Source organism: Atractosteus spatula, chromosome 13 (assembly GCF_055471065.1).
Source record: "Atractosteus spatula isolate fAtrSpa1 chromosome 13, fAtrSpa1.hap1, whole genome shotgun sequence".
Classification (NCBI taxonomy): domain Eukaryota; kingdom Metazoa; phylum Chordata; class Actinopteri; order Semionotiformes; family Lepisosteidae; genus Atractosteus; species Atractosteus spatula.
Genome location: NC_142718.1, coordinates 24,302,908 through 24,321,924, shown reverse-complemented (window position 1 = coordinate 24,321,924; position 19,017 = coordinate 24,302,908). Strand labels below are relative to the sequence as shown.

The 19,017-nt window shown below is 34.0% G+C and overlaps 1 protein-coding gene and 1 long non-coding RNA gene across 2 annotated transcripts in view; one reads left to right on the top strand and one right to left on the bottom strand.

The window, feature by feature from the left end:
* The window catches only part of LOC148821924 (uncharacterized), a 46,783-nt gene that overhangs the window by 17,536 nt on the left and 10,230 nt on the right, over nt 1–19,017 (bottom strand). The window contains exons 3-4 of the long non-coding RNA XR_016093934.1: nt 6,871–6,961; nt 4,106–4,186 (exon numbers count right to left, since the gene is read on the bottom strand). This is a non-coding gene — a long non-coding RNA (uncharacterized LOC148821924). The remainder of the gene's footprint in view (nt 1–4,105; nt 4,187–6,870; nt 6,962–19,017) is intronic.
* The window catches only part of ccdc141 (coiled-coil domain containing 141), a 39,100-nt gene continuing 25,207 nt past the window's right edge, over nt 5,125–19,017 (top strand). The window contains exons 1-9 of the mRNA XM_088931077.1: nt 5,125–5,550; nt 6,705–6,827; nt 9,337–9,528; nt 11,762–11,870; nt 12,586–12,839; nt 14,341–14,460; nt 16,484–16,678; nt 17,937–18,109; nt 18,507–18,648. Coding sequence (XP_088787203.1) covers nt 5,449–5,550; nt 6,705–6,827; nt 9,337–9,528; nt 11,762–11,870; nt 12,586–12,839; nt 14,341–14,460; nt 16,484–16,678; nt 17,937–18,109; nt 18,507–18,648 — 1,410 coding nt within the window. The 5' untranslated portion in view covers nt 5,125–5,448. The remainder of the gene's footprint in view (nt 5,551–6,704; nt 6,828–9,336; nt 9,529–11,761; nt 11,871–12,585; nt 12,840–14,340; nt 14,461–16,483; nt 16,679–17,936; nt 18,110–18,506; nt 18,649–19,017) is intronic.

Below are 19,017 nucleotides of genomic sequence, written 5' to 3'. Positions count from 1 at the left end.
AGCAGATGTGTCCATGACAGGTTATTGGCAGCTCTACAGTGGCTGAGGTAAAAAATAGCAGGCACTGATAAGTTAATACCAGGAGATGACATGCACTTTATGCATGCTTTTTAGATTTTATGTGGCCTTTAGTCAGAGCCACATATACTTGGGGTATGTAAATTATAATTCCCTTGATACTGCAACCAAAAGCTGAAAAAGATGTCTTGTTTCCAATAAATTCAGGAAGACTACATTTCTGTCTAACTGTAACTTTGAATCAGAAGGAATTGGCAAGTAAATCTAATACTCCAGAATGAGGGGAAAAAACATAAAGAAGAGTCCAATGAGGTTTTAATCTGTTATTACCTATTTTGATTTTCCCACTTAGCAGTATTTTTTATAACTTAAATATTTCTTATTTGAAGTCCTGCCACCGTATTTGAGAGGAAGCAGTTAGTACTTTATGGTATGCTGTTAGATGCTCAAAACAGCTACAAAGGTTTTTAAAAAGTAAAGCTCACAGTTAAAAGCCAGAAATATGAAGATCACTTCTGGCCTTTAAATTCTTTGTCTAATTTTCTTCCTGCATATTTGTAATCAAAGGAAACTCGCTATATATAGTATAGTAAATGAGCTGCACTTGAAAACAAAAACATAACTTCAGTACCAGGGAGTCTTTTTAAAACAATAAATCAATATATATCTGATGTTAATTTGGCGCTACTTTAATTACTGGGCAGTCTGGCTCTTTTCTGTCTGACATGACACCATGACAGCTTCTAAATTTAACTTCTTGTGATTTAATGCTGAGAGCCAGTCACTTAGGTTAATTTATCAGGACTTGTGAGCAGATGGCAACTCGGTACGCAGCCTGAATTTCCTCTGATGTCCTTGAGATCTGAGTTTCTCATATCCCCTGCTTGATGTTACTTTCTCAGCTGTTTATTCACCTAAACAGCTGCCATGTCACTAGCACAATATAACCTGCAGCAATTCTGTAAATTCAGACGACTTTTGAGCAGCACTGTTAACTAATGGCAGAAGAAGTGTAAATCTATGAAAGCCTTACATCCCTTTTAAAAGATAAGGCATTGGAGCATAATTTAGTGGCATCTGTGCATGTCCTGTTTACTTTGGCTTTGTACTGTTTCCAGTTCCTATCTGATCTTTTATTGAATCAGATTCTTTCTGTTGTAATCTGACTGAGTAAGCAATCTGCAGGAACAGTATTAAATTCCTGGTGTTCTGACATTTGAGCTCCTAAACCCACAATTAGTACACAGCTGTGAATGTTCTGCTGAATGTTCTGATGATACCATGGATATAATTGTACTTAACACTATTAAAATGCAAAGGAACAAGTAATAGGTTTATTCCATGCTGAAAAAAAGAAGAAAGAGAACATAACGTTTCGGCCGTGGAGCCTTCTTCAGGTGAAGAAGGTGGAGCCTTCACACCTGAAGAAGGCTCCACGGCCGAAACGTTGTGCTCTCTTTCTTCTTTTTTTCAGCATGGAATAAACCTATTACTTGTTCCTTTGCAGCCTACGCATGCTGACGCAGCTACCCACCTGAACTATTAAAATGTACAATGTGAGTAAAGTTTTATTCTGCTTTATGAAGTTAACAGTTAAAATAAGGTAACTAGACTCTGGCCTCCATGAAAGCTAAGTTCTTGATTACACTTTAAATGATTACATGTGCATAGAAGGAATCTTCAACAAGTTAAAAAAAAAATCCCACCCTTTCCAAAAAAAATATGTGCAATTTGTGTTGGGAGGCATGATAGTAAAGTAGTTAGCATTGCTGTGTCTCAGTGCTGAGGCCCTGGGTTCAATATGGACCTGGGGTGCTCTCTGTGTGGATATTGTATTTTTTCCTAGTCTTCGCATGAGTTTCTTCCAGGTTCTCCGGTTTCCTTCCATAGTCCAAAAACATACTGGAGGATTAATTGGTGTCTGGGAATACTGGCTGAGGTTTGTGTGTCTGTCTCTGCATACCCTGGGATGTACTGATGTCCCGTCTAGGGTGTACCCTGCCTTGTGTGCATTTTTTGCAGGTATAGGCTTATGGTCCCCCATGTCCCTGTACTGGATAAAGCAGAAAATGTATAATTTGTGTTCTTGTCTCAAGTTTGATTAGAATTTTACTATCTAAAGTAGCCTCTAGTTGTTCCTTTGCAGCTCGCACACTGAGACAACTTCCCACTAGAACATGATAGATTTTCTTTCCACTTTTAAAATTAAATAGGTCATACTATGATTTTGCCTTTAGCCTAGGCAAGACTGCTACTATGATGTAATTTGTTCCAAACATATGACATACAGTAGCTGTAGATTCATTTGATGTCTTATCTAGTCTGTCAACATAAAATGTGTATTTATATACATATATTCTCAGAGCACTGTACTGTATTTTAAACAACCAAATTTATGTTGTACAATTAAATAACTTTTTAAAATAACTAAATTAAACTTAGTACTGCAGATGAAACATCACTTTTATCTTAATATCCCCTTTGAATCATCCCTTTTAGTCTAAGAATACATGAAGAGGTGCTTAGACAAACATGTTAAGCTTTTTTTTTTTACTAGACAGTGGCCAGGGTATCAATGTTATTTGCTGCTCATTGTTCAAAAGAAGCTAATTAAGTTTTTGGGACATGTCAGCAACCTGGGGAGTATGTGTTGCTATGTTGCATTTCAAATTATTTGAAAGTGCACTCAGCTTTTGCAATTTAATGTTTTTTTAACTTTGCATAATAAGTGACTAATTGTATGGTATTTCATGATAAGTCTGATAGGTGATACTACATCTGCGGAGGTATGAAAACTGGAATGGTTTTATTTTTGGAAATACATTGCAAGTGTACTGTTGTCATTGAAAATATTTATTAAAACAAACCTCAGCTTAATTAAGGAATTTAATGCTTGGAAAGCATTTGTAAACTTGCATTTGCACTTTTTATTATTTTTTAAACCATTTTGGAAGGTGGATGGCATTTAATGCAGTCAAGTCTGTTACATGGAAGTCAATATACTAAACAAAATAAGAATATTGGAGCTGGATAAGTTGCAGTTTAAGAAAAATACAGTTCATGTTGACTTAATTCTGGTATTCTAGACAATGTGGGAACCAATAAAAAGGCAAACAATATTAGGACCTATAATTAAAAGTGTTTTAAATCAAAGGGTGCTGTGTTACAATTATACAACTCTCATTTAGAATATGGTGTAAAATTCTGGTCATCAAGCTACAACAAATATATTGCCATTCTGGTATCCAAAGAAGAGCAAGCAAATGCATTCTTTTGCATAGAGGAATTTCCTGAAAAAAGACAACTACAAAGCCACAAAATTTGAATATTCAAAGTTCTCGAAGGCTTTGACAAATTCAAACTAAGGGACTCCTTCAGAATCAACAACAAATCATGACCATCCTTTTGAAACTGAAAGCCAGCGGTACATTTTTTTTTACAAAAAGGGTTGTGGGGTCTGGTACAAGCATTTTGTTGAAGATAATACAGTGGTTTCTTTCAACAAATTGTTGGATGAAGGCCTTGTACCATTTAGCCACTAAAAATGCTAGATAGGCCTAATTGCCTCTACATTTGTAGCCTTTTATATATTGTAATATATTGTTTTAACTGTGCCAAAAGTAAAAATTGGAATCCATTCAATGACATAAAATTTGTTTCTCTAGCCTTAACAGGGTTCAATATCAATATATTTTGCATTCCTTAATGAGCAAATTACTTTACTAAATAATTATTCGCACACTGAACCCAGAACATAATTCTTTTTAGTTCAAAACCTTTTTCCTCAATGTAAAATCATCTCACAGCACACAGTAGCCATTAAATCTTCATGCACTGCAAATTACAAAGCTGTGATGTGCTGTTGCACCTTACATCTATAAAACCCTCTCTACAGTTAACATCTGAGCTATCAAGAAAAGAAAAATGCATGTCCAAAATTCAGTATGCTAAAAATAACCCAGCAAGCAATGCAGTTTTATGACATTTCAGCAGTGGTATCTGTCAGTCTGTATCTGTCTGTCTTCCGTATTTACTTGACACGCAGAGTTTTTAAAAATCTGGTTATCGTGTAAAAACATGACCTTACCACATATGTCTGCTGACACTGACACAAGTAGTGTTGTTATGAGAGCTGTTCCCATTCTTCACTGATGTAGCTCAGTAGCTCCTGCAGAAATTGGAATGCTGCATTTACCCATAGATAAACAATTGTTTTTAGATTTTTTTATCTCTTGCTTTCAACAGTTTATTTAAAAAAATAAGTTGTCCAGGACAACTGAAATATATACCGTTTGATACCTGCAAGTTACACAGATGTTATGCTGTGTAATAAACACACTTGTATTGTTTAATAAAGCAGTCAATTAATTTTTGCTATAACCTAGAAGTACACATATCTGTTTTGTAAAAAAAAGGGTTTCAGGATGTTTGACTTCTCTCTTGTTTCCCATGCCAGTAAATCTTTACCCAAATCTCTTCCTTCAATTGTGCTGAAATCTGTGATGTGTAGTTGGGTCTCCTTAGAACAATAGTCTTTTTATGTTTAACTTGCTGGCATATACCCCAAGGAGATATTTTAAACTGCTTTATGGAATTGGACTGGAAATAAAACCAACCAAAAAGGAATTCAAGTTTAAGCAAAATTAAAAGAAGTATAGAAACTTTTTTTCTAGATGATGTAATGGCAAAACGATTCTGTATATATTTTGGTTTCCATGAAAACATCTATATGTAGTCACTGAGAAATTCCCTGAACCTTTTGCACAGGCATTGATCCACACTGGATAAAACACCATTTAGGGTGTTTGGCTGTGATGACTTTAACTGTGTCTCTAGAGATTTGTATGAGTTCAGTACAAACAAAAATTGTTTATTTTTCAATTCAGCATTTGCATTTGCAGTTTAAAGTTTTTGAAAGTGGGCAAGAAACCATTCTAGTGTGACGGGGGTCGGACAATATGTGGGAGATGGAGGGAGAGAGAGTGTGCAGATCAGTGCTACCAAACTAGGGGTGTGTCAAATGGCCTGCACAGCGATAATCCTGGTGGATATTTCTATTTTTAACTCACTGTTCTCTACTCTGTCAACTTCCAGTCTGTGTTTGCTGTAGTATATTCATTCAAGCCAGCAACTCAGTGGGGACTGAATTTTACTGGTGGTGTCTTGTGTAACGCTCCTGCAACAGTTTACAGGGTCTTAACACGGAACTGGAATACAGCTGTGTGTAGAAGACCAAAAGATGATGTTGTCACAGATAGTGTAAAGAAGGTGGACTTGCAAATGACATCAAGCTACTTGACTTCAGCAAAATATCTGCAAACGAAATTCAGAGAGAGGACCCAGGATTGCAGACTTTACTGGCTGCTGTCAAGACCTTTTTGTTCAACTTCTGTGGTGTTGAAGGTGTATGAAGGCTAAGGAAAGGAGACAATGTCTAATGAAGGTTATTATGGAGGTCAGACTTCCACAACAACCGTCAGTACAGTTGCAGTTCAGGCTGGAGATTCAAGGATAATTATAGCAATATTAAAGGTATTTGTTTTGGTACTGACACTTTAAAACTTTTAGTCACTTCTTTTGTGTTTCAGATCTTTATGTTTTAATTTCTATCTAGTCATTATTACATAAGTAATAACTGATACATACATTTACATGAACCTCATTTCAAAATCAAGTTAAACAGTAAATATGACCAATTCTAATACATTTCAGGAACACGGTTGATTCTTCCGAAATGCTGTATAACATAATGTATGATCAGTGTACTCCTAATGGACAGTGAGCCGCCTGCATCATCAAATTGAATTGATTTCCTCAGATTGCAGTTGCCAAATTAAAATAAAGTTTAGCTCTAGTCGATGATGTTATGCCTGTACATTGTTTTTTTTTCTGTGACATTCTTAGTAATCAATAGAGCTCTGTGTTTATCCAATCAGTTAAGGCACAAATTTCTCTCATTGTGTTTTCTGTAGGGCTTTTTAAAACAAACCAAGAAGCAAATAACCTTAAAAACAATTCACTTGAGTGGTGTATTTTTAAAAATAAAATGAAATGCTAAAGTAATTTCCAGGTATGTGAGGGTGGTTGCTCTTGTAAACTTGTTTTGTGTGCTGTTTGGCAGGCTGCATAGGGACATAGAGAATGTGGTATTTTGTGGCCCCTTTAATGTCAGTTGCTATGCAGCACATGCTGCAATCTGAAGCATGTGGTGATTAAAAGGGCAACACACGTGGAAAATAGAAATCCTAGGGCACATCTTATACAGAGAAAATTGCTTGTTTTCACTTATGCTTTGTAATTGGAGCTATCCTTCCTAGCACTGCCCTGGTGTTTATCCTGATACCACATTGGAAACTAGATAGTTGTTTCTGTACCATGTGCTTCATTTTAAAGCTCATTAAATTTCAGCTCTAGTGAAATTGTGAAGCTTGATTTTGGAATGTCATAATTATAATCAGATGTCACATTGTTAAACAGTTGGTATCTGGCCTGTTTACATTAGCAAGACACCCTGGGTATCTATTTACATTATAATAAACTATGTAATTCACCAGTAAATGTCTGGCCTAATGTTAATAGGTTTTTAGTAAAGATAAAAAAATAGAATACTTTTTTGCAGGTGCATTGCTGCAACCCGTGTCTGCCTGATATATCTGTTTTTGATCCTCTTATATATTGTGTTGCAGAGTGGATCATTGGTGCAAATTCAGATAGCAGAATCAGAACCAAGTCTGCTGGAAATTGGAAGCAATCAAGATGAGACCAAGAAGCTACTTACAGAACACGAGCTATTGATGACAAAACTCAAGGTACTAATTAGATCATAAGAAAAGGTCAATAAAAGGAACATACTTTGCCAAGTCAGTTAAGGCAGTACTCTTTGTACTTCAGTGTGCTGCGTCAGCAGGGAATCATCTCTTCTTAATTCAGTGCAGTATTTCACCTGGAAAACATATTTTATTGCCTCAATCTGTTTGCGTAGACAGTTCTGCAGTTGCCTTGAAGGGATAATGTGTATTTGTTCCGATTCAAAAACATTTTTTCTGTTCAGATCCCATTATTTTTTTCCCCACAACAATCTCTTTTTTAGCTTCTTTTCTCATTTTAATTACCAGTTAACGTCATAGTTTTCTTTACTGAGTGTTGCCAAGTCATCCAGTGCTCTGCTGGAAAAGACATCCATTCAGCAGCTGCACAGAATGAGAACAATTTCTCATTCTATGAGAGCTATGTTGTAAATTGCTCCCAGCCTGAAACTGCAAGTAACTGAAGAAATTCAGTAATTGAATGAATCACCCAACAGTATGTGCAGATTCTTAATGAGAATGAGTTTTTTAAGGTTCATTGCAATTAGTATTGTATTGTAAATATTTTCAGTTTCTAATAGACGTTTTCTGGAACTGTTCTAATACTAGTTGCAAGCATAATAAGCCATGCTAATTTTCAAAATCCATTTAATAAATTCTCTGCTTGATCAATTTATTTCCTTTTGAATGATACAGTATATCCAGTTCTGTATTATTTGGGTATAAAACTGAATGTGTGCAGTATATTGACTCTCTGTCAATATATATATATTGACTCTCTTTGAGAAAAATGTTTATATTTTTTATAAGGATTGTTTTTCTTTTAATAATTTTACCTAACTGAAAGGTTAGATTTCTCTCATATTTTCAGTGTAAGACCAAGCTGATAAACAACAAAGACATTTTTTCATAGCCTTTTTTGCTCATCTTTATCAAGGGTGCCAAAAATTCTGGAGGGCACTGTATTTACAAGACTAATGCTTGTAATGTATTATGTACTAATGTATTACATTTCTTTGCTATGGTAAACCTTAATCTGTTCCAGTGCAAATAATAGTTCAGAGTAAATGCATCTATAAATACCCACAAATATGAAATTACAAGCCACAACTCACATAGTGATATGACAAATCAAATATCAAGACCAAGCTTTTGAAGCAAGTCATTGATGAATGGCACAGATAAGGAGAAGTTACTTATTCCTTTATCTTGGCTTTTATGGGCAAATGGCAAGAATGAAGTCTTTACTGAAAAATAGTTAATCTGAACCTTTTATGGGATATGCTTCAGACATGTAGTAGAGGGTTTTACAGTATGTTCTAAGACAAAAATGTAACATCTGTTCTAAAAGCAAATAGTTACTTACAGAACATGAGCAACACAGTGCATCACCTATTCAACACAACATATCATCTTGACTGTCAAGAATGGTGGTGGAAGAATCATGTTATGGGGATGCTTCTCATCAGTAGGGACTAAGTGATAAGAATTACCTGGGCTTGAATGATGACTGAGCAAAGTGCTGGTGAATCCTAGAGAACAGCCTTTTATAATCACTCAAGAATCTAGAACTAGGGTTTCATTTTAAAAAGTTACATTTTAGCAAGACAATGAACTGAAAAACATTACCAAAGTCAAACTGGATTGGTTTGACAAGAAGAGAGTTAATGTCCTTGAGTGAACCAGTGAAAAGTTCAGGCTGGAATCTAATAGAAATTTTATGGCAAGACTTGAAGATTTCAGTCCATCAAAAGTTCACAAGAAATTGACAGAAATGGAGGAATTTTGCCAGTAAGAATGTGCAAAATGTACATCATCCCACTGTGCAAAACTGGTAGAATTCTAGACAAATCTGGCACCAATAGTAGCTTGCAAAGGTGGATCTACAAAGTATTGAACTATGGGGGTGAATACTTATGCAATCAGTAAGTCACTTATTCAATTTCAAATTTTATTTCTTCACTGCTGCTTTTGCTGACATGCAACCTCATTAATGTATCCAGTGCTCATTCTAATCATTATAGGTTTCAACCAAAAAATGTTGATTTGAAAAACAAATGTATACATTGCCTGTAATTAATCAAATGTATGTAGATGTTAATTATTTAACTGACTGTAAAAACAGCAAATTAAATCTGGTATAAATATTTTTGTTTTCAAACTTAACATTTGTCTTATCATATCAAATAAAATTATGAAGAATTGTGTATTTCTCAGTTAATTAGTAATAAAAATATTCATAACTTTTAAAAAATATTATTTAAATGTTATTTTATTGTTTTTTCCATCAATATTAATCCTTAATTTATGTTTAACTTTGAATTTTGATATTAATTCTCAAGTTATCTAAACTAAATACAAAATTTAAAATTAGCTTTAGCTTGATATTTCAACACCTTAAAAAAAACATTTCCGTATGTAGTATTGGAAGGAGTTTCTTAATTTTCCTCCTCCCTTTTGCTGTTTAAAAGCAAAGGCCTATTTTATGGCTCAAGCATATTTTTCTTGTTAGAAACATGAGACTGGTGTGTGGAGCCTGCTGGAGGAAGCTGACAAGATAGCAGAAGGTAATGAAGATGAGAAAGATGTATATGGTGCCATGGCTAAAACGTTAAGTGAAGCTTGGAAGGCTCTGATTGACCACTTGGAAAAGAGGAGAGCACTCTTGTATCTGGCCTCAGAATTCTTTGACAAGGCCTTGGAGGTGAGCACTTTTTAGTTTTCTTGGTTGTTATTCCTTTGTTCTGAAAAAAGGCATTTTTTATTCTGTCAGATAAGTCAATTGAGAACAGATTTTATTTAATAATTATCTGGTGACCCATCAGGGTATTGACTAGAGCAATTTGCAGGAAATACATTGCTCAAAGGTACCAGAGCAACATCAGGATTTTAATACAACCCTCCATTCCCAGAGCCCTAATGCTGCATAATCCATGGTGCTACTGTATAATTTCTTCTGTATTTGTTTCTTATTTAAGAGACTTTTGTGTGTTCTTGCAGTCTTTTATATTAAGTCCTTTACTTACATGGATCAATGATCAATTTTCTACGATGCTGAAAGTCAAATTCTCATTTTGATAGTGATGTTGATGAGGTGGAATTTGTGCAGTCTGCTCAACTAATATGTCAATTAGATTAGATTAGCATTGTAGCCTTGCGGTGCTGGGGCCCTGTGTTCAATTCCTGGAATGGTATCTGTGTGGAGTTTGTGTGTTCTCCCTGTGTTCACATGGGATTCCTCCTGGTGCTCTAGTTTCCTCCTACAGTCCAAAAACATACCGGTAGGTTAATTGACTTATGGTAAAATATGACCTGGTGTTAGTGTGTGCGTGTCTGTGCCTGGGTGTGCCCTGCAATAGCCTGGAGACCCTTTCAGGGAGTATTCTGTCTTGCACCTTTTGCTTACAGAGATAGGCTCTGGCTCCCACATAACCTATGCCTGAGGTTTAAAGAAGAAACTTATCAACCTTACATGTTGTCAGTAGGATCTGGATTGTGCTTACTTTTGGCTGCAGAATGACCATTGATGAAATAATGTATTTCATTTGCAGTAGGCAAATGTAGAATAGTTTATTGACAGCTGCTACCTGCAATTGATTAAAAAGTGGTTTGGAATTGGAAAAGATTGAAGCTCATTTAATGAGCCAAAGTGATGAACCAGAGTAGTTAGGGTTAGGGTTACAATTACAGTAAATTAAAACAGAATACGTGCACTCAAGTTTTCTAATGCTTAATATGTTCATCTCTTGTCTTGGTTTTCATTTATGCTTACTTAGTACACAGTCAGCAGTATTATTAAGCTGTTTTATGGGTGTTCTGCTGAAACATGGTTCATTATCTTTCTTCTTCATGTGAAATCATAAATCTGAAGTGCACCAAAACTTTTGCATGAGCTTAGCATTAAACAGTGTATATTATATTGAGACAGCTCTGACTTCTGGACAACAACTCTGAATGTTGTCTTTGCTAATCTCTCCAGCAGAAAGGAACATCATTTTGCAGAGCTGTTACAATAAAGAAGGCTCGTTTTCATTGAATGTGTGCTGCTGAAAGCCACCTTTCTGCTTCAATTAAACATACAGTACAAGAAATTCATATCCTTTCACAGGTATAAACAACAAAGCAGAAATGAGACAAATGGAAGAGTAAATGAATGCAATTGCCCTTGGCTTTATCCATCCAGGTTCAAGTGTTCCACCTCCAACATGTTATGCAGAAGCCTCTGAAATGTTTCATGCTCATCGAGATTTGATGAAATGTTAATAATGAAGAGCATCAAAGGCCCTGGAAGCAGGTGTTTTTTTGGTGTCACAACAAACACGCGCTTGAATGATTTTGCTGGAGTTGATGTTAGATAATTAGCGTTTAATTTAAAAAATGCATTGCTTTTTCAGGTTTTGTCTTACAATCAAGCAGCATTTTACTAATCATGTCAGATTAAATGCAGTGTTCATGAAGAATGAACATTATTGTTTAAACATATTCATCATTTTACCATCACAAAAAAGTACACTTTTATTTAAACAATGGTTGATACAGACAGGAATATTTGAAGTATCTGAAATATTCAGCACTTGCTCCATCTACTGTATATCTACTTGCAAGCCTAAAATTTGAAACCTTTTTAAATACCATTTGACACATTTGAGATATTGTTCTACTCTTTTTGCAAAACATATTTTGTAAATGCTGTGTTTCTGTCCGTGTACTCTAATAGTTAGGTATTAATGCTGGATCAGAAAATATTGTATCCTGAGAGAAAAGCTGTTTCTTTTTGGTGGTGTTTGATAATGTGATGCATAATGTTTCACTGCCGGTCTCAACAGGAAAATATCAAGCACAAACGTCCTACAAAAAGTTTACAGATATTTTATGGAAATGGTCTCTCTATAACTATTACCTATTCTTGATCCATTTTGTCTTTTATTTTGGTGCAGTTTGCTATAAAAATAGATGAAGCTGAAGATTTCCATTATCACGCCAAGGAGTTTCACAAACCTGAGTGCTTGAAAGAGCTTCTGCAGAAACAGAATTGCATAAAAAAGGGCAAGTAACCTGTATGAGTGGTCTCTTCATGAACCTTCAATAAATCATCTGCAGACCTTTAAAATGCCCCATGAGAATAGTCATTTCCTTGCAGAAGTATGGTGGAGTCTCTAATATTTGTAGCTCAAAATATTATTACTTTCAAATCCCCTTTTCCCCCAACTACAATTTTCTTATGTTGACTTAAAAGGTGTTTGGATGTCTCTCGGGCATTACGTTCATGGGATAGATAAAATAGCAATATCCATTAGAAACAAATGGCAGTGCACTTAGCTTTATATTGACAGTGTAGAAGAGTAATGGATTGAATTTTCAGCACATTATATTGACAGTGCAACGGATTGGATTATAAGTAAACTGAAAGCAGTCAGTCCAACATAACATTTATAGGTCTAGGCCTGGGTTGTCTGAGGTTGGTGTGTTTCAAGGATTTATAGAGGGTATGTCATTAGAAGCTTCATCATAACGTAAGAAAGTTACTTTCCACTATTTAGTTTATTTAGATCTTCACCTCTTTTTGCTTTTGTCTCATAATAAATGCTGTTTTTCCATTTTAGCTCACCAAATAATTAAAAAACAACCATGTTTCTTTTGTTCTTAAGTAAATAGATTTTATTCTTAATTACATTTGTCTTCTGATGGCTTGATAATTATTATTATATAATTCTTATACTTTCTGACAGCTCTGGATTTTGTTCATATACATTTCTTACAGTTCTCTTAGAAAAATCAATGGCCCTTCTAAACAAAAGTCAAGAGCTTCTGGACTTCATAAGAAATTTTAAAGTGGATGAAGCAGTGATAAACCACGATTTGTGTAATGGGGCTTGTAGCAGCTGTCTGAAGGTGGAAAGTCTAATGGAGATGCTTCAGGACAGGAGAAGGCAGGTGGGGGAGCAGATGAAACAGCAGCGCCTTGATCTGGAGCAAATTCTGTACATCTGTCACTGGGACCAACAGGAACAGGAAGTAAGTCGAAAAGTGTGTAGTACTAAAATTTCCCTGAGATGCAGATAAGAAAACATCATGATCATTAAAATACTTTTAAAATAAGTTTTGCATGTCAAAAATAAAAGAAATCTTTTTTATTTACTGTTTTGATTGCTAATATATTGATATTTACATTAAATACATATCAGTTTGTCTTGAATCGTAATTAAATAAAATGTACCTTTTGAATAACACACATATTTCATCACACATGCCTTTGCAACTCACGTTAAGTTCCACTGTTGGAAGGTATTATACTCCGAAAGTGCGATGCTACTATGACGAAGCTGCTTTGCTAAGATTCATACATTCCAAAGAGATTTTTTAGTCATTTATATTATTATGGATTAAACATGTTATGTGAGTAAAGAAGACTGCTTGAGTGTGGCTCTTTGAACAATCAAAAGGCCACGGTGAATTAGGTAATGGTACTGTGGCCACTATCAAGCATACTTTCTCAAAACATAAGCATGTTGTATAAACTTGTCTAAAGTACATTCATAGTCACAGAAATGTACTTTATACACTGTATTAAGTTATTTAAAGTGCTGGATTACACTGGTAAACATTTTTATGCATACAATACATTTTTATGCACAAAAGCTGATTACAGAAACAATTACAGAAATGCCTTTACCTCGTCACTGAATATTGAGGCAGTAGCAACATTTTGCCGTTAATATTAAGTAATATTGTTAATATTGTTTCTGAACTATGAATGTAAATCTCCATTTTATCAAATTAGAAACAGCAAGGATAGTACTGTTTTTGTAAGACATAGTAAATCTTCAGTTTGTACGATAGTCTGTTTTAATACAACAAAAACAACCATTTATAATAAGTAATAATAAGAAGTTTTAAAGCAGCAGATTGTGCCATGTTCAGTTTGTCAGTGTCAAGATAGTACTGAATATTGATTTGACCTGTCCTACACAATAACTTGTGATTATGGGAAAGTAAGATTTCTGTATGCCTTTATGTAGATTTGCACTGTTCTAGCCAAATTCTTCACAATGTTTTTTTTTAAAAGCTGCTGGACTTTAGCACCTGTGAAAGAAATCACATGCTTTAAAGTTAATTATATTACTGTGCTGCAATATTATTTTGAATATTTTAGCTTTAAATATGCATGTATTTGAAATTGCATTGACCCATATATGTGTGATTAATTACTTTACCAGTTAACAATTTGCACTAAAAAGTCTTTAATTCCATAGCAATTACACACATAAAGAATACTTGGTAAAATAAATAAAAAGTGAGTACACATGATATTCCACTTTTATTAATTTTATTTCCCTTGATTTTTATTTCACATGAATTAGTCATGAGCAATCACTTTAATTTATGTTAAAATCCAAGAAGGACTAATTGTACAGTCTGTATAAATAAATAGTTGGTAAGGTGTTTGAGGATGGTGCATGGGCTTATAAAAATTCTGTTATAAAATAAAAATTGTATATTTACAAAAAAATTGTAGGTTACTCAGTGGTTCAAGGAAAATGCTGAAGAATACTTAGAAAGAGATCAGCTGGGTTCAACACTGTCAGAAAATGAAGAGCTGCTTCAGGAATACAGAGAATTTGAATTAAAAGCTAAGGTAAGATGTCTGCCATGCCGGGAAGCACTCTTCACATTGATGAGATTTAGTAGTTTTGAATGTTTTAAATTTAGTAGTTTTAAAACCAGACATGGAATAAATCAGGTAAGTGGGGCCCAGATGGAAACAGAAGTAGAGAATGTTTAAAGTTTCTTGTTTGTTGCATTAATAATAAGTATTTTATGTCTGAAAGATGACACTCAAATCATAAACTACAGTTCTATATATTTAATTTCTTAATTCAATTTGATTTTGTGACTGGAAAGCAATTTGTTTAAAATCTTTAGGATTTCAATTTGTAAACAAGTTAAATATATTAACATACTGTAGTTTATTTATGAGTTGTATTACTACTGGTATCTAGGTTTATTATCATTCCTATATTTTAAAGGTTGTAATATGGAAAGCAAAGCATTTTGAAAATATTGATGAAGAAAGATCTTAGTAATTCCCAGAACTATACAAACAGGACTCTGAAATTGTAAACTGGAATCTTTAATTATGTCCCATTGGGAGTGTTTATTTTCTTTGCACTTGCATATAATTAGCACTTCACTTTCTCCTTGGTGGATTTAAGTCCAGGCTTCTGTGACATGCTTGTCATGTTCACTTGAGTTCTCAGATGCTCTACTTTCATCTATTTTTCAATCTTTGCATGCTGGTGTTGAATAAATTCTCCTCATTAATGTGTTCTGCTGAATTAAGGCTCTTCTGTATCTTGGTATTCAAAAGCCAATGTACTAGCATAATATCCCATAATTAACATAACATCTACCCAAATGGCTAAAGCAAATGGATTCATGACTTTAGGCTTTGCATATGATGATCCCTAATTTTTATGATTTTATGATGATAGAGATATTAAAATATTTGGTTCTGGCATTAGGCGATAAATGAAAAGGATAACAAATTCTAATTAAAATGCCTAGAAATGCACTTCATCAAGTTTTTTTTTTTCTCAAACTAACATGAAGAGAGTATGAGTTAAGGAATCCTGGATTCCAGTTAAAATAATACACTTCAGAAGAGTTTATATATGTCAATTAACAGTAAATAAATGGTGTTAACAGTAGTATTCTTGTTTCCATGTGCAATGGAGTTTTAATTTTTAATTTACCATTACAGGATTCATTGAAATCAGGAATTAACCTTGAATATATACTTTTTATTTTGTTTGGTTATACGGTACTTTTGAAATTTGAATGCTGTGTTCACTATCCATACTGTATGTTATCGTGTGGTTAAAGGTTCTGTTGCTAGGGCATGCGTGGTAAAAACTTTGAGATACCTTAAAGTGTTAAACTCACTACATAGAACTCCATTTAAATAATTGCCCTAAAATACAAATCTTTATAATTCTCTGTTTTCTGAATTTCAGTCTTGGGAGGCTGCATTCTTGCAGATTTAGTATCACTTTATAATGAGAAAGCACCTGAAAAGCTTAGAAAATGATGATAATATGATGATAACTAGTTCAATTAGATTTTTAAGTGTTTTGCTGTAATGAACATCTACAAGACTCTGGGCCTCCAGGACAGAGTTCGAGAACCTCTGGTCTAAACCAGTAAGGTTTTGAAAAGAGCAGTTCTTATCCCACTTGAACATGGCTGAAAACAGAATTCTGAAACAGAAGTTTACAGGTGAGGTGACAATTCCTGGTGGGCTTTGTGTCTTCTGACTTTTTGTTTTTGTTCTTCTTGAGCTCTCAGTTACATACTGTAGTTGGCCTAATTATTTAATAGTTATACCTTTTACCTGTTTCTGAGGTGTTGTACAGATGAGAGTACTTTTAGTACTTTTAATCAACTATAAAGCACCTTTAGAAGTATCATTTATATGTCTAACTAAGAAAATAATTAGGTTTGATTGACTACTCAGGTTGGAAGATAAACAGAAACCATTAGGCCCTCTAGGAATTCTAAATTGTTCAGCTAGTCAACATAGATAAGGAACAACAATAATAATGCTTAATTCCCTTCATCTTCAGGTATTATCACCACTAAAATGATTTTGCTTTCCTCAGGATTGGAGTTCTTCTGTTGTGAAGCTGATAGCACAAGCCTCTGAAATTCTCATGGCAGAAAATTATACAGAAAAGGAGTTTGTGATGCATCGAAATCAAAAACTTAAAGCACTTCATGAAGAATTCTGGCACCTAATGAAGGAAAGGTGGGCACACCTACAGGAAACCAATGCTTTTTTTATCAGTGCCAATAAGGTAGGCATTCCTCTGCTCTTTCAGTTGATCAAGGTACCCATCCAAGAGTGTGTGAATTTATGTTTTCCTGAAAAGAGAGTATATTCTATGAAAATTAAATTTAACTACATTTCAGGATATACAATTCGAAATATTTGAATTGCCCTTTGTCCATTTGTCCCTTATAATTACATTTTCAAATATTCTTAATATGTTGCTTTGTCACCTTGGAATAAGTATGTTTCTGTTTTGCATGTGTTATGAAAACACTGCCATCTGGTGTTATTAGACATTAAAGCACTAACTAGACAAAAGTTTTAGAATAGCTGTGGATGGTTATCTGATGTGATTAATCACAGTGAATTATAAATAATTTCCTCAGAAACTTAAGATGAAGCTGAGTCTTGGTCTTTTAATAGATCTCTGGCATTTTGTATTTGAGCCCTTTTGAATACTGAGTAATATCTCTGCATTATTGCAGATTGATGGAATAAATTCCACATCATAGACTATGCCCTGAAATATGTATATATTTGAAATTTGTATATATATAGTATGTAAATCGTAATTCTGTACTTTCAGTGGAAACAGCAAATAAATAAATATAACAGAAATAACAGTAAAATATATTTTTACTTTTTATCACTAATGAGGTAAATCCATTACAATTATCTACTCTTTAAAATGACTTTTTTGTAGAGCTATGAGTCTTATGTATGGAGAAAGCAAAAAATGTTGGGCTCTCAATGTGACAGATATTAAGCTGCTTTCCAGAACATTGTTAATTGCAAGTTTTGGCTCTTTATCTACTACACATTATTAGAAAGGGTATTGAAACCACTCATGGCTTGTAAGTCACTCAGTGCTGAATTTAGTGGAGGCATAGATCATTGTGCATTGTTGCGATAAAAACAAGATAAGTTAAATGTGATTGTTTTAGAGTTAACTTGAGAAACTTAATGCATTTTAAAATATTTTCCATGACTTAATTTGAATGGTGAGAGATCCCTATAGAAATTTTCTCAATTATATGTTGCCCTTTATGTTGAATACTAAAGTAATGGCAAAATCCATAGACAGCAAAATGCCTACTTTCAACATCTCTTCAACAAAGCCCCAACAAAATACTTTAACACAAAATTTTAAAATTGTCAGACTGAGGATGTTAAATTAAGGTTAAAGGTAAATACATCTTAAATATTTCATATATTTCATATTTCATTTGTGTTTCTGTATATAAAATATCCCTTTTAAATTCTGTTCTTTTCAAACCTAATAGGCTTTTGAAGTCCTCGGAAACATTGAGAGTCACATAAAGGGTCTAAAATCACGGTGTCTGAGCTTGCCTGAGTTAGCCAAGAAGCATGAAGAACTGCAAAGAAATATTAAAGAAACTGCAGCTGAAGCTCTACAAAGGGGACACGTCTTTCTGAACAAAACCAGTTCACAAAGGTGTGTATTGAATCAATTATATTGCATTTTTTAAGTGCAAAAGTCCTAAAGAATGTATACTGTATTACATTTTAAATAATAAGGAAATGTTTATATCATAATTTCTTATAATTTATTAGGACAATCATTCTAGTTTGACACTATTGCTTATCTTTAAAATAATTGGCATTTTTAACAAGGAAAACAATATACTGTATGTTACCAGAAAATGGCATGAAATGATAATTTATAAAGAGAATTGAAGCGCCGTTTGCAGAATTGAGCTACCACTACTTAAATATTAAAGGTTAAAGGTGTTCTAAGATTTACAAATCCTAGGCCTAAATACAATACAATGTTTATATATAAATATACAATCATGTTTAATTCATTTCTTGCCTCACAATGCTGTCTGCAGCATACAAGTCAATGGAGTTAAGAAGATGATGGGATATATCCAGGAGAGAGTGGAACAGCTCAGTGGTCAGTGCTATGCTCACAAAGAACTCACATCAAAGAGGCAGCAGCTTGTAACATCTTTTGAAGACCTTGTAGATAAGGTACATAATTTGTCATTTTCATAATGGTACCCTTTCCTTTATTTACACGTCTTTCTTTTATATAATCTTTTACTTAACCAGACAGATCAATGGAGAACCAATTCTCATTTATAATGATAACCTTGGGAGTACCCAGTCGGGAGTCTAGAGCCTTCACCACAGTCCTACACTTTCATTTTCTGCTTTGTGGATAGTCAGTTTTTTTCTACTAAAGTAGTTTTAACTAAACTAGAAGTTTTGCTTTGTGATGAGAAAAGCAATATTGTGTCTTATTTTCTGTACGTTAAAGCAGTTGTCTTTAGTGTCAAAGAAAAAATTGGTCTGTGTTCTCATATATTTTAGACCTAAAACATAGCAAGATCTTCATGA